This window comes from Channa argus, chromosome 11 (assembly GCF_033026475.1).
Source record: "Channa argus isolate prfri chromosome 11, Channa argus male v1.0, whole genome shotgun sequence".
Taxonomy (NCBI): domain Eukaryota; kingdom Metazoa; phylum Chordata; class Actinopteri; order Anabantiformes; family Channidae; genus Channa; species Channa argus.
The window spans coordinates 4300815-4315740 of NC_090207.1; the positions used below are offsets into that span (position 1 = coordinate 4300815).

Here is a 14926-nt window from a genome sequence, read left to right on the forward strand (position 1 = left end):
AAGATTAAGCTGAGTGGTGCTGGTAGATAACCAATCAAACTAAAGTACAAACAAAGCAGTTTTTGCTAATGTTTTCATATGCACATTTAATATCATTATAAAAGATATGGGCATAAACGTATTTGCTTATTTGTCACTCTGAGCCTGGTTCTGCTGGAGGTTTCTTCCGTTAAAGGGAGTTTTTCCTCTCCACTGTTACCTAGGGCTTGTTCAAGGGGGGATTGTTTGGTTTTCTCTATACATCTTTATAGTCTTTATTCTGTAAAGTGGCTTGAGATGACTTTCTTTTGAATTGGTGCTATATAAATAAAGTAAATAAATATAGAAATGCCAGAGTAAGTGCCATTATTTGTCATAAAAACACAAGCTTAATATTTCTTCTCACATAAATAAAGCACTAAAACAACGTCAAAATAATACCCTAAACTGTGCTAAAAGATTTTGTAATTAAAATTAGTAAATTGTAAATTCCATCTATAACCTGCAAATCTATCTGAAATGTTTGTATGACAATAAGTTGTAAAGCGTACTTCAGGATTTACTACTAAGTACTTCATACTAAGGATGTGTGTGTGTGTGTGTGTGTGTGTTGGGGGGGGAGCAAGACAAGGATACAACACACATGCCAGTCAGTGTAGTATCCTTGTCTTGCTCCCACCCCGTTGTGCCGTGTCTTCCCTCTAATGACCTGCACTCTTTGCGAGTTCCACAAATGCTTTCCTAAAGATTTATTAAGAAATAAACACAATCTTATGTACCCACGTTAACAAGTACGGAGAAAGACAGAAATACCATGCTGAGCTAAGATTCCCATCTGAGATACTGTAGGTGGCAGAGTGCCAGAATTCTACTGCTGCACACAAAGAAATCAGAGATCTGATCTATATCATCTTTCAACACGAAAAGCTAAACAAAACAAAAAAATAAACAGCTTTACTGTCTTTATTGGTTGTTTTTAAAATGATTACTTTTTCTGTGATGGCTGTGACAGTAACAAGTGTGTATTTATGAATTTACTTGCATTAATGGACTTAATATCATCCAGGCCTTGTAGCTTCTCTTTGTTTCATTTGAAATATGACAAAACTTGGAAATAGATGTAACACAATCAATTTAACTTGTGTTGCTCCTTTATGCATAGTTCTGGCTTTGAAGAAAAGAAAGTAAACATAGTAAAAGTAGGAAAGCTTCACTTTAAACTAATTTCATCCTAAAATCTTTATGGCACTGTTAACTTCAGTGCAGTGCTCCCTTGAACGTACTTAAACACACTGTTAACAAACTCCAGCTAAAACTTTATGGTGCCTGAGATGTGCGGGCAAGTGTTTTTGGGTGTCACTCACAAGCTGCCATGTTCTCAGAGTTGTTGTTATTGTAGCTGCTTTCATCTAGGCTGAAGAGAGGTGGCACACAGGGGCTGGAGCCCAGGCCCTGAGTCAGGTAGGTTGTTGCTGGGTAGTAGGAATGCATGCGATACTGAGAGGACATGTTGTGGCTGGACAGGCGTCCATCACCATGGGGCATCTGCTTTATACAAGGAAAAAAACAAAACATTAAAAAACGAAGGTAATTTTAGCCTTATTATCAATAACATCACAAGACCTAAATTAACTAAAGACTCCATTCTTGTTAAACGATATTGACACCCTAGACTTTCGTATTGAGTATTGAAGCAAGGAGGGAAGGAGGGAAGGAGGGAGAGAGAGAGCGCGAGAATGAGAGAGAGCAACTCACTAATGGCTTCACATAATAAAAATTGTTTTTAATTTTCTAACTTTGTTTGGGATGTAGTATGGATATAAGCCAACAAAACCAATGTAATAACTGTAAGTGTACAGCAAAAAAAAATTATTTAGGGGGAAGGAACCGTAAAACTAGACTGAAATGAGAATAGAGACTAACCATTATTTCATAGTTAGCAGTTAGCAGTCATGTATGGACAACAGGGTCAGTTGTTCAACTCCTAGTTCTTCCTGACTACATGTCAAAGTGTCCCTGGACAAGACACTGTGCCACCAGATGCAGAGCACCTTAAATGTAGCACCCTGCACACAACAATGTCCCCATGGGGGGAGAAAAAATAAAAACGCTCCCAAAATCCAAAGTCAGCCACGAGAAAACAAAAGACAAACACTGCACATCCTTGAAGCTTCCTAACTGTAAGTAAGTAAAGACGCATACACAGGTATGAACAAAACGTCATAACAGAGACATCATTTTATGCTCTGCAGGTCAATGCAAAGTCACCCAAAAAAGTGGTACAAGTTAAATCTTGGTGACTGAGGGACTCAGGCACTTAACATGCTACTACATCCTTGAATAAATTGTTTCACCATGAAACAAGCATATAAGCTTAGTATTGAAATGATTTGTAAATAAAAGACTGTTCATACACTTCCTGTTTTCTTTCATAAACAAACCACATGTTAACTACTGTGGAGTCTTGATCAATACAAACAGCACTGGTCCCTTTGACCCCTTTCACATGTCTGACTGCGCTCTTCTAAATAGGACTTCAGATATTTACAGGCAACACTTTAACAACCCATGCTGACAGGAAGAAATATGGGCATAAAATAAAATGTGGCAGAAAATTAGTAGTGTTTGAATTCACAGGTCCCTGGCTTGTTCTAAAAATGGGCTGCAACACGCAGCGCTGCCTTTCTCCAGTCCTCTGAAAACTTTAAGACGAGCTGTCTACTCAGCAGCAAGGCCGCCTCACTGAGGGTTTTCAATTTCACTTTTATGGAATTTGATTTCTGTCAGCCTGTAATATGTCACCCGTATTGTCCACGCCATCAATTCTCCGACAGCTTTATAAACTGTTATTTAAGCTACACTCAGCTCTTGTATTAGGCCATGAAAAATACAACAGAGATTGGACTGGAGTCTTGAGAGTGCACTAAGCTTGCAGTTTGCAGGACACATACTGCACTAAACCAAACTGTCTTGCTGAAAGTGTCTCAGAGCAGGCAAGTTTCGTCATGCTAATAGCAAAGTTGGTCACAGCAGGACACACAGACATCTACATAGAGTATCTTTTTTGTGATGCCATAGAAATAGTTTGAATGTATAAACCTCTTTCTTTGGAGTCCGAACACATCTGGACACATGGTCGATTCCCATGTCAGACGTACTTTTACTGTCGCAGGCTATTTGCATGTCTGCATCTACTCAGTACGTTTGCACTCGTCCAGATGCGTTTTAGTAGAGTTTTGTATTTGCAGTGTTTATCACTTCACATATGTTTAACGCTTGGTTCGTGTGTGCATTCGAATGACACATTGCCTTTTATGAACCAACACTTTCCCATGTTAAATAATCTTTGAGTCACAGTTCAGTTTTGAAAATGATGTTTAATATTTTTGATGATGCTACATAAGTTAACCCCTTGGTTGACATGCTGACTCCTGGGAGGGCTTCTTTAACAACCTGAGTGGGCCTGCTTTTTTATCTGGCACCATCTCTTGTCTAGATGCTCCACACCACCCTTATTATAATCATCACCCACCTGCATGCCAGCCAAGCATCACTGAGAACACAGAAGAGGAGAGGGGGTAGATGGCCTTACACTGATAAGAACCAGTGTTCCTTGTGAGTTTTGATTTAGCAGTGGGAAGCGCTCGAGACCTATGGATCACTGATTGCTAGCTTGATAATTAAGGAAATTCCTATTTTACTAAACAGTCTGAATTTCACAATAGTATCTGCATTTGTCACCACTTCAATGATACGTTAGTTAAAGTCAAGTTAAATAGGCTGCAGTTACAATAAATTAGGAATTTACTATAGTAAAGAAGAAGGCAAATGTAGCACAGTATGACTGTATGACAATATTTTAAGAAATACAAAATGGCACCGACAACAACTGTCCATCAGGCACAGGCATTTAACCACAACAACTGAAATTATTCAAGGTATTGTATAATAGTGTTAATTAGAAAGTTCTTACAACACTTTTACCCATGCTGGGATGTTATAATGCAGAAGTCACTGGAAGAAAAGCCAGCTCAACATTGACTGACAGGTACTCTCTGGGCGAGAAGAAGCAAATATGGAGACAAAAACAACATTGACTAACTCAAGGATAATCACTTGAGCGGAAGATGCTGAAACTGCAGCATAGCCTATTAAAACCTGGAGGTTTAGGGCAGGTAAAGGAGACCAATGATGCAGGAGCAAAGCTTTTGTGATAATTATATTAAGTCTCTTTTTTTAAGCTAAGAAATAGTCCATAATTTTTTGTAAATGTAAAAATGAGCGTCTACTTACAAAAGCAAATGTGTTTGTTACTTTAACGCTCATATAAAAATAGCTCTTTATTCAAAAATATAAAAGATGGTCCCTGAATTTGAATACCCGCTGCACGTAGCCCCACCAACCTGACAACTTCACGGAAAATATCATAAATCACAAAGCAGGATGGCTAAATTATGCTAAAGAGTGCTAACTGATTAGCATTAATGTGCTCACTTTCTCCCTTGAGCGCTGAGGCATAGCGGTTTGTCCCTCTGCCAACAGACAATACCATTAACCTTTGCAATTCAGGCTCTGCCGTGTACTGGCAGGTTAGCAGAGGCAGTGACCCCAAAACTAGATGTTGCTACAGGGGGAACTGTGAATAGGAAAGGAGGGGACGATGAACAAACACCCTTCATCAAAAACAAACTACCTCAGAGAGCAGCATAGAGTTATAGATCTAATTTGCTTTGCACAGAAAACTCATCTCATTCGACACATGACAGATATATTTATGTATAAATCAGTGACTTCGCAGATGAGCGTGCGTGTTTTTGACGGGATGTTAGGTACAGTCTCCCTGATGTGTCCTACGTTATACCATAAGTGCCGACATTAAAACAGGCACCATCATCCATCTCCAAGGAAAACAAAAAAATAAATAAAAGTTTATATTAGTCACTACCGGGTGCAAAAAAAAAAAAAAAAAAATCACTTCTAATGTCCACATATGCAGAGCACCTGCTTTGTGTCACATCGTTATCATATCAAAGTGATGTTCTGCTACTTGCTTTTATTGGGTTCAGTAGAAAGATAGAGCATAGGGTTCATGCTGTGACAGCAGAGACACAGGGAACGGGCTTTAAAACAATTTCAAGGCCACTACAGATTATGGTTAGGTGTGTTTCATTAGTCATCATTAACTCAGAATGCTGAATCAACAAGAAGTATTTGACTGAAATGTTGGTTGAAACTATAAGGTGTCCTGATCCATTTTAAATCAAGGAGTTAATCAATCCTACTAGTTCTAATAGCCGAAGTGAAACCAATCTTCTAGATATGGTTCACCGTAAAAGTTGAAGAGTACAGAGAGTTAGCTAGTTAGAGATAACAGAAGCTTGAAACAATGATTTTAAAAGACAGCAATTAAGAGTTTTATAGGGATATGGATGAAACCAGCTTATAATTTTGTAAATATAATTGCCAACACTGCATTTCTTCCTGTGCTCACTTAACTTAAAATAGTGCACAGTACTAAACTCCAGGCACAGGCTTCAATTTCTCAGAAAGACTGAAGAAAGAAATATATGTCAGGAGACTGCACTGAGATTTACCAGCCACGCAATTTTGTAAAGGTATTTGTCATTATACACACACGGTGGACGATGAAATTGCGTCAGAAAATCCGATGATTGGTTAGTCCTGAGCCGCTGGGACTGAGGGCGCCGCCACTAGGTGACGGTGATAGCTTTGCACATGGGCACCCTGGCATTGGTTGCAAAGGCAGACAACCATGCACGCATTTATTAGGCCTTCATTAAGCCTTTATTAGACCTCATGCAAATGTTTTCCTGTAATGTGTGAACCAGGAATATGAGACGTTACAGGTGAGATGCCTCTAATATTAAAGATAAAGCTGAATGGAAATCCGAGAGGTTGTATTTTACATTAATAGTTAAGCAAAACATTTTGTTGTTACATAAATGTCTACAAAAATTTTGTTTCCCAGTCATCTCTTCCAACTGACATACTGTGACAGTCTGAGATGAGTTATGGAAAGGCAGCCTTGCTCTTGTTACTTTGTCATCAAGCAGATGGGGTCCTTCTCCAACACATACGCACAAACAGATGACAACAGTAAGTCTTACTGCAAGTTGTTGTTTTGGTTTTTTTTATCCGTTGCATATTATGATTTGTGTGACAGGTAACAAGCTAAATTCTCAAACCTTTCAGTGTGAGAAGCATCAGTTTAATAGCTATCGGTCTACATGCTGTACAGTCTGAGCAAAAGTTTCTAACGGTCAGTGTTTTTTCTGTGACAAAAAGACTTGCCTGATCCAGTTTTGTTTAAGTTTTAAAGTAAATTCTCCAGTGTTTTCAGAAATTACCTGAGATTGTAAATGCAGGGATGAGATTTACTGTCTCATAATAGTATGAGTAATGATGCTTCAGAGGTTTCGCCAACAATACTAAACTCTGTGTATCCAGTTTATACGGTTCTATATATAAAATACACTAAAAGGGGCCGTAGGTCAGCTGGTAAAGGGAGTCGTCCACGGACCACAGGGTCAGGGTAAAAAGTACAGTGGCCTAAGACACACGCACACACACACACACACACACACACACGCACACCTCTCCTGCTGTACTCCTCAGACAGCAATTCAAAGAGGTGGCACTTTAAATTGGTGGTAAATTCCTCCCTTGAGGCAAGCCGTCACAGGTAACCACTACGCGGGCCCAGCATCAACAATTTCAACATCACCCTGCATACAAACACACTGCCCTGCTTTAGAGTTGGGGTATGTTCACACTGCAGCAAAATACCTACCATTAGACGTTATACAGGGTATTTGAATAGGGTGTGTTACTGGTTGTCACCTGGTATTGCTGGTAGTTGTAGAGGTTGCTGTAATAGGCGGGGTAGTGTGAAGACTGGTAGAAATTATAATATGAAGTTTCCAGCAGCAGATCAGATGGTCCCTCAGTGTGAGCCTTGGCACTGGCTGACGGGCTGGAGGATGATGTAGAGCGACCCCCTGGACCAAAACACACGACAATCAGTTCAGAAGATAAAGTGTGATGTTTGTGGGCCGCATTACAACATCTCCACATCCATTGTTATACTCAGCTATGGAGCTTGGGATATACTCATTTTTATGTTTTCATAGATTAAGCAAATAAGTCAATTGATAAATAAAAATATTTATGAATCCAACAGTAGACCTAAACCAGACTTTAACCAGATTTAGCACTTTGAACCTACACTTAGGTCCGAGTGTTTACCAGATCCTTTAGGATTAGGGGTAGTCTTGGGTTTAGTCTTCACATGGGGAAAAAAAAAAAAGGCCAAATCAAAAAAACTTTTCAAGGTTTTCTTTTCATACCACACTTAACTCAAACTACTGTCAACAGCACCATCTGCAGGTGGCAGCTGGTTGTATTTGATGTCCAATCAGCCACAACATACATCCTAACAGCGAGATGTAGCTTGGCCTATCAGGACAAATGAGAACATCAAATTATAACTTTGTGTGTGTGTGTCTGTGTGTGTGTGTGTGTTCCTTCGTTATCAACAAGGCCAAATTCTTCTCAAGCAGACTATGAACTTTCAGTATCACACACACAAAAAAAAGACACTGCACCACTGAAGTCACAGACATTTGTGGCTCCCTTTCAAACCCTTGTCATCACAGAACCACAGAGTGCTCAACTCCTTTTTCCACCTCAGTCTTTTCTCTCTGCTGTCAAGCCAGAGACGCAAAGTTTACTTTTAAAAAGACAAAGCAGAGTCACAGAAAGAAACTTGCAGCCTTGACCATGAGCTTATTACACCTCCTAAAATTTGCTATCGCCTTGAGATGATACATGTAGCTGCCTCTGCACCATCACAATAAATAAATAAATAAGTAGAACAAAGCCTTTTCATGCTGCTGCCACAAATTTTTAGGTTTTAATTTCTACTTATGTTTACATGAAAAGGTCTTTTACTGATTCTCATCCTTGCGGACTCTGTGTTCACACGGACACAGAAGCAGACCATGGCTGTAATGTTATTGTGACTGTCCCTAGAAAGAAAAATAATAAAAAAAATAACTAAACAGAATTTCTCTGTGTTGCATGTTTTACAGTATTGCATGTACAAAAGTTCAACTGTAAAGGTTTTCCATCACCACCTATGAAAAGCTATAGTAGTTGAGATTCTTAAGACAAAGTTGTTGAGAGGCAAGTTTTTGAGACTTTAATAAAAAATTTTGTTCAGAAAAAGAGCCTACAAAACAAAATGAAATTATGCAACAACTCTTAAATATAGGGTGTATCTATAAGTCTTAAACCAGGTGGCAGTTTTTAGAATGGTGACTGACCGACTAACTGTTTGACCGATACATTTCATTTTTGAATCCCTAAATTTTTAAAACATTTTACAAACAAGTTAAAATGCATTTGTTAAAATGACATGAAATCCATATTTCACAACACACTGGCCCAACCTTTGTTCTGTTGCTGGGTTGAATAGCATCTTTGATTATGTATCAGTATTTATTTACAACAGAGGCACAATTATAACTGTCTGGTAAAAGTTAATGTAGCTACAGAACCTATTCTCACTGGCCACTTCATTAGGTACATATGTAGAATATAATGCAATCCAATGCAGCATCCAATCTGCCACGATTTCTAATTTTACAAGGTTATAATTTCTCAGTTTTTAGGATGAAGCCGTGAGAAAGGTGGTAAATCTATTATGTTTTTATTATTGAGGTCAAACTGGGTGGTGGAGTCGTACTTTGTAGCATTGCATTGTCTAATGTTTCGACTACTCGGGTTGAAATAAAAGAGAGGGCAAAATGTTTAGTGCCTAATGTATTGGCCAGTGGGCGCAAAGCAGTTTTCCCCATAGGGCTCCTGCACATCATGCCAAAACAAGGCTTGTACTAGTACATGATGCATCATTTCATGGATTGTCACACTGACAATGAATACATTGTATATTTTTCAGGCAATCAGCATTAAATGAATACCTCCTCACTTGATATTCACTCCATTATCTGAACAGCTTATCCAGTTTTAGGGTCTCCGGAACGCTGGAGCAGTTTCTGGTTGTCACTGGGCGAAAGGTGGGATACACCCTCGTTACGCGGCCAGACTATCTCAGAGCTGACATATACAGATAAACAACTATTCACACCTACTGGTAAATTAGGAGTCAACAGTTCTACTAACTGCATGTGTTTGCAAGATGGGAGTAAACCGGAATACAAAGACGAGACCTACACGAGCACAGGAAGAACACAGAACAAGAGCAGACAACCAAAAACCATCTCCTACACATAGCAAACGTAATCCTCCTCTGTTACCACTAGTTTATCATTAGGACGTATGACCAATATTTTAACACATGATTTATTTGTTGCTCTGGTGACCTATAAATTCTCAATACAGTAGCAAAATCCGAGCTGATTATTCTAATCATCACATAAAACAAGACAAACAGCTTTCTGCCATTTTTTTGCATGTGAATGTACAATGGCAGACGTATTTGTGTTTTCTTTCCACAATTGTTGTTTGGACATTATAACTTATAATCAGTTATTCTCTGCATTAATGGTGTGAGCTATCAAAGGGTGGCAAACAGATGTGGAACATGAATAATCTTTAGTGACGCCTCACCTGTAGCAGCAAAAGAACTGGAGGTGCCGGTAGGGGTTTGGACTCGTCCGTCGACAGAGAACAAGCACTCCGCTCCAGCTTCATTCTTCATCATGACTTCAGGGGCAGACAGAACAACTGGACTACAAATTCCAAGCTCCTCTTCTTGAGCCTGCTGCCTTCTCAAGGCAACCTGGAAGGGAGGAAAAGAGAGGCCTGATAAAAGAAATGAATACTACAAAACATCGCCTTTATCAACTGGCTTAGTAAAATAAGCTGAATATCTGCTAACCTCAAATTAATTGGATGCAATTACAAAATGACTAGTAGTAAATAAATAAGCTAGTAACTTAGTGGGATAACAAAATACAAAGTCCGTTTGTAATCAGTTTTATTAATAAGATAACAGACAATGTAATGGGCCATAAAGGCAAAATACATATTTACTCAACCATTGAACCATTAATGATTAGAAATAAATAAATAAATAACGCAACCTAGCAGTCAGCACTGCAAACACAAAACTAAAATTTCAAACCATATAGTGAAACACACTGTATTATTCTTATGACACCTTATGACTAAACTCTCTCATTGCAGTCAGAGTTATTTGCAAATATGAATCCGTCCATCATTTAGCCAATTAAGCTAATACAACAGGATTGTTAGTTTCAGAATAAATTACATGAATCACATTTAAGTAAAAATTCCAAACACTTTCGGTTGCAATGTCTTTACACTAGTGTTTTCGGCTATATCGATGTATATTGATATTAAATTCTGATATGTAATATGTTCTTAGCCTTGGTGCTGGGGAAATGTGAGCTGACATTCTGCACAGCTAATGATTAATTGATGACTAAACACAGATATTGAAGTAATAAAAATACAGTAGTAATATGTGTGTTGTACATTGGATTTGGCTTAAAGATTGTTGTTTTACTGATGAATGGGACTTGCTGTCAAATTTCCATTGGGATAAGTAATAAATATATAATTTGTGTGTGTGTTTGTGCGTGTGGTGCATGTCTTAGTCTCAAAATGTACAATTTACTACACTACTACAATTCAATAAATAAGGTACCATAATCTAATAATGGTTATGGTCAACAATAAATTTAAATTATTAGCATTTTCCAGCAGCACACAGATGAATATTTGATAGTTTTTTTTGTAGTAGTTGTTGTTGTTTTTGCATTACAGCAGCTGCAGCAAACATTTATAAATTTGAAACTGTTGAACTGATATTTCAAGATGTAACATGTTTATCATTTCATGAGCTTTTATGGACACAGCAGTTAAGTTAGGAGCAAACAGCTGTTGTAACTTACAAAAAGAGCAGAGTTACAAAACAAAACATGCAAACAAACAAACAAAAAAAAGTTTCATTTGTTTGTGTAAACTCTGTGTTTTCAAATAATCTAAGTTAGCTATGTGTCCACGAAGCTAACGTTAGCCAGGTGCTGCTGTGTGCTCACAAGGGAAACTTTGGCCAAACACCTAAGCGTGTTGAAAAAGTACACAAATGTTCATTAAAATGATTCTAGATTATGGCACGTTGCATTTCTTGCCTCCCAAGGCGGGAACAAGAAAAGCTCAGCTCAAGCTAGCCGCACCAACGGGCACATGACCGTTTACCTGGGCCGCCATGACTCGCTGCCTCTCGGCTATCAGCTTGCACTTGGGACACTGGCACTCCCTCCAGGTGCAGTAGCGCTTGTGTCCCCTCAGAAGAGACACGTAGCCGTGGTTCCTGCAGCGGGAGCACTTGGGCATCCTCGAAGGCTTCTGGCCTTTGGACGGGGTCAGGGATCCGCGGTACTCCGGGACCCGCTTGATCTGCTCGTGCTTGCTCATGGCTATTGGGAATTAAACAGCAGAAATGTGGCGCGACCTCCGAGACTGTGTTGGACAGTGTGAGAGGTGCTTAAAGCGGATGGAGGTGCCAGGGTGCAGGCTGTAAGGTCACACACACACACACACACACACACACCTCCCTCCCCGCCTTGCTGGGATTCTTGTTTTCTCCTCACAGTGTGGGACTTATTCCAAACTCCAGTGGGAGGAAAAAGAACCTGGGAGCGGGGGAGATAGAGCTGTGACAGTGGCATCTCTAATTAATTTTTATTCTTTTTCACATACTGAAATTATTAATAATGCACACTCGTGTCGATTATGTAAAGCCAGCTGTTGTGGCCTCTCTTTTTGAAATCTACATTACTATTATTACCATTACTGTAACACAACACAGTAATACTGTTGTGTAACACGCAACACGTGAAAACCAAGACGTTAGACACAGAGATACAGTGAAATTACAGAAATCTTTATCGAACGACGACATATCAGGTGGTTTAAAATCATTTGGTGTGTCTACTATAACTTTACAGGATAGATCAGAAAACATGAGCTCTCCATAAAAACTGTGCTTAACAGGTGGTGTTGTGGCAAAATGTTATGATTAAAAAAAAACTATACAACTGTAAATGATACTATGCTGTGGCTTGTAGTTATTTGTGGTGTTTTTTTACTTTTTGTTTATGTCTATTCTTATGCTAATTGCGAGTCTTTTTGGTCACCATGCGTCTCTCTTTTTAGTAATTTTGTTTCTATCTTGGGTCATCATGACATTTTTTTGTTTGTTTGTTTCATTAATTTATCTGTAGCTGTGACTTTGACTTAAGTGATTTCATACTGTGGCTCTGCTCCTGGGGGACCCCCCTCCCTTGTATCCATGTATCGATGCCTGTTGCCTCCATCAGTGGTGTTGCAATGGCCAGATTAATATGCAGGTTGGCCACTGGGCCACTGCTGACTCCTAATAGGCCTATGGTCTCACTTGCCACTTTCAATATCTCCTCAGTGACCCAGGAACAGACCAGTACTCTAGAGCTAAAATCAGGCAGAGCTGAACCAGGCTCAGGGTGGACGGTTGGGGTGAGTGGAAAGTGGAGAGAGAAAAGCAAAGAGCAACAACAAAACATCGGGCAGGAATGACTTTCAGAACTACACAACATATTATGCTTGAGCAAAAACCTTTCTGCACCCTTGTCTTCGAGCAGGGAAGATTTAAAATATAATGAATTAAAACTATTAAAATATCTCAAAACCCTGAACTTTGACCTCAGCCAGCATGTGGTTAACGCGTGGCTGTAAAGTGGTACAGGTGTGTTAGTTAATTGATGCTTAGTTAATTAGTCAGTAGAGAAAATTAATTGTTTTTTTTCCCTAATTGATTAATTTCAAAATGTTTTCTGCACTTTTTACATCCGGTGTAATTCTTACATCCGGTGTACATCTTTCAATGAACTAGTCTTAAAGTACAAGTGAACAAGTTGTGTAGCTGGTTAGTTCCTGAATTAAACATCATCCCTGCAGCTCCGGGTATTACTGTGATATTCTCCCTGGACTTTTTGTGTTGCTGGAATATCCAAGTACTGTGCTAAAAATATACATTTACTGTAGCTCTTTTTTCCCATGATGGCTGATATGCTGTGCTGTGAATTGATATTTACTCATTTATTTCGTATGCTTGAATGAGCTGCAACTGAATTAACCTCCACACTGATCAGTCAGTCCCGTGAGTGGATTTATAGGCAGGGAATGGAGCGAGCTAAAACGGACAGGCACCCAATTAAAGTCCTTGAAGTCAAATAGAGGGGGGATGAAACGTTGCCAATTAAAAAGCAAGCATTTACACAGTGCTGAATCACACGGTCAAGATGAATAAATGCTACACTTCACTGGCTCACATCCAGGTGTTGTAAATTAACTCCAGCCATTCAACGTTTAACTGCCTCCATAAGTTAATAATTATAATGCAGTAATTTAAGACACATAACATTTCTATTAGATTGACCCACAAGCCAAAGACTAATAGAGGCATGATATAATGACATTCTTTTAATTGTATCTGTATTATAACTATTTCGCAGTGTATTATCACTAATCAGTGTGTGAAGTAGTATTTAAATAAGTGACAACACCTCAACATAACTCAACGATGCACCTAGCGGTTTAAATACGTCTTTTTTTTACTGTAAATATACTTTTTAAATTTTATTTTTTTTTATTTCTGACACCGTGGAAGGAGGGATGCAAATAAGAATTTCATTGTACATTTTAACTGCAATGTTCATCTTGTGCATATCACAATAAAATCTCTTGAATTGTGAATAAAAATAGTAGAAAAGTATTGGAAGCAATTTAAATATTAATTCAATCTCAAAATTAAAACTACTCATTATGCATTATTAGGTTATTCTGTTATTGGCTCTTTATCCTTGATGCAATACCGAGAGCTGCAGTCTTGCAAATGAGATGCAATTTAGTTATAATTTGTTTGATCACTAGTAATTAAATTTCCAACAATGTGTAATATTTTACGAACCAACCATGTATTTGTCATGTAGAATTTTAGTCTGAAAAGTCAAGAGTAACAAGTCTAATAAAAAAATAAAAAATACTGAGTTAAAGTATAAAGTATTATAACACACTGAAGTAAACTTCATGTAGAGAACCTTAAAAATGTATTCAAGATGTACAGTACTTTTTACACAGATTTACTGTATTACTTTATACATCCAGGTGGCCAGTGACAGTGGCCAGTCATTAGAGGGTCAAGAATTTGGAGAGTTTACCTTTTACCTTTTCATTTCTTTTAGGCACCTTAAATACACACATACAACTGGGTGCAAACTTTTGCATCCCCTATATTTCCAAATGAAAAAAACAACAATCAACATAACATTTAATGCACATTCAGCATTTACAATGGTGCCTTTGTCAGTAAATGAAGTAAATTGTTAATTATCAAGAGGAATGCACACATTTGAACTGATATTTTTCATTGTTTTACTATAGTTTTAATACACTAATTGACTTTGTACTACCTAAAGCTGCAGAATTATGATGTTAGCTTTGCATCCACTTTTTTTGCTTTATGTAGTCCGATGAAGGAACATTGGTACTAGCTTATTGTGCATTAATTATGTTGATTGCTTTACTTAATTTAAAACCCAACTGTACATGATAAGTCTTTAAACTCCTTCTAGGAAACACCTACTTGTTTGTTTGTGGTTTTGTATTATTTAATATCTGTTGTTTGTGCAGTTCATTAAAATAAACTTAATTTTATTTTAGTTTTAATCTAGTTTGGCGTAAGAAAGGTCAATCTAATTAATTCCCAAACACAGATTAAAACTTTTAAATTAAACTAGACTATAACCATCCCATCCTTTCATTATCTGTCAGCGCTTGTCCTATTGAGGTCGGCCTGGAACTTATTCCATCTGTCATCGGGCGAGAGGGGGGGTAC

At 38.2% G+C, this 14926-nt stretch overlaps 1 protein-coding gene across 1 annotated transcript in view; it reads right to left on the minus strand.

Moving 5' to 3' along the window:
- The window catches only part of dmrt1 (doublesex and mab-3 related transcription factor 1), a 28276-nt gene extending 16716 nt beyond the window's left edge, over positions 1–11560 (minus strand). The window contains exons 1-4 of the mRNA XM_067521952.1: positions 11248–11560; positions 9631–9802; positions 6841–6998; positions 1344–1524 (exon numbers count right to left, since the gene is read on the minus strand). Of these exons, the coding sequence (XP_067378053.1) occupies positions 1344–1524; positions 6841–6998; positions 9631–9802; positions 11248–11466 (730 nt within the window). The 5' untranslated portion in view covers positions 11467–11560. The remainder of the gene's footprint in view (positions 1–1343; positions 1525–6840; positions 6999–9630; positions 9803–11247) is intronic.
- Between the last annotated feature and the right edge of the window lie 3366 nt (positions 11561–14926).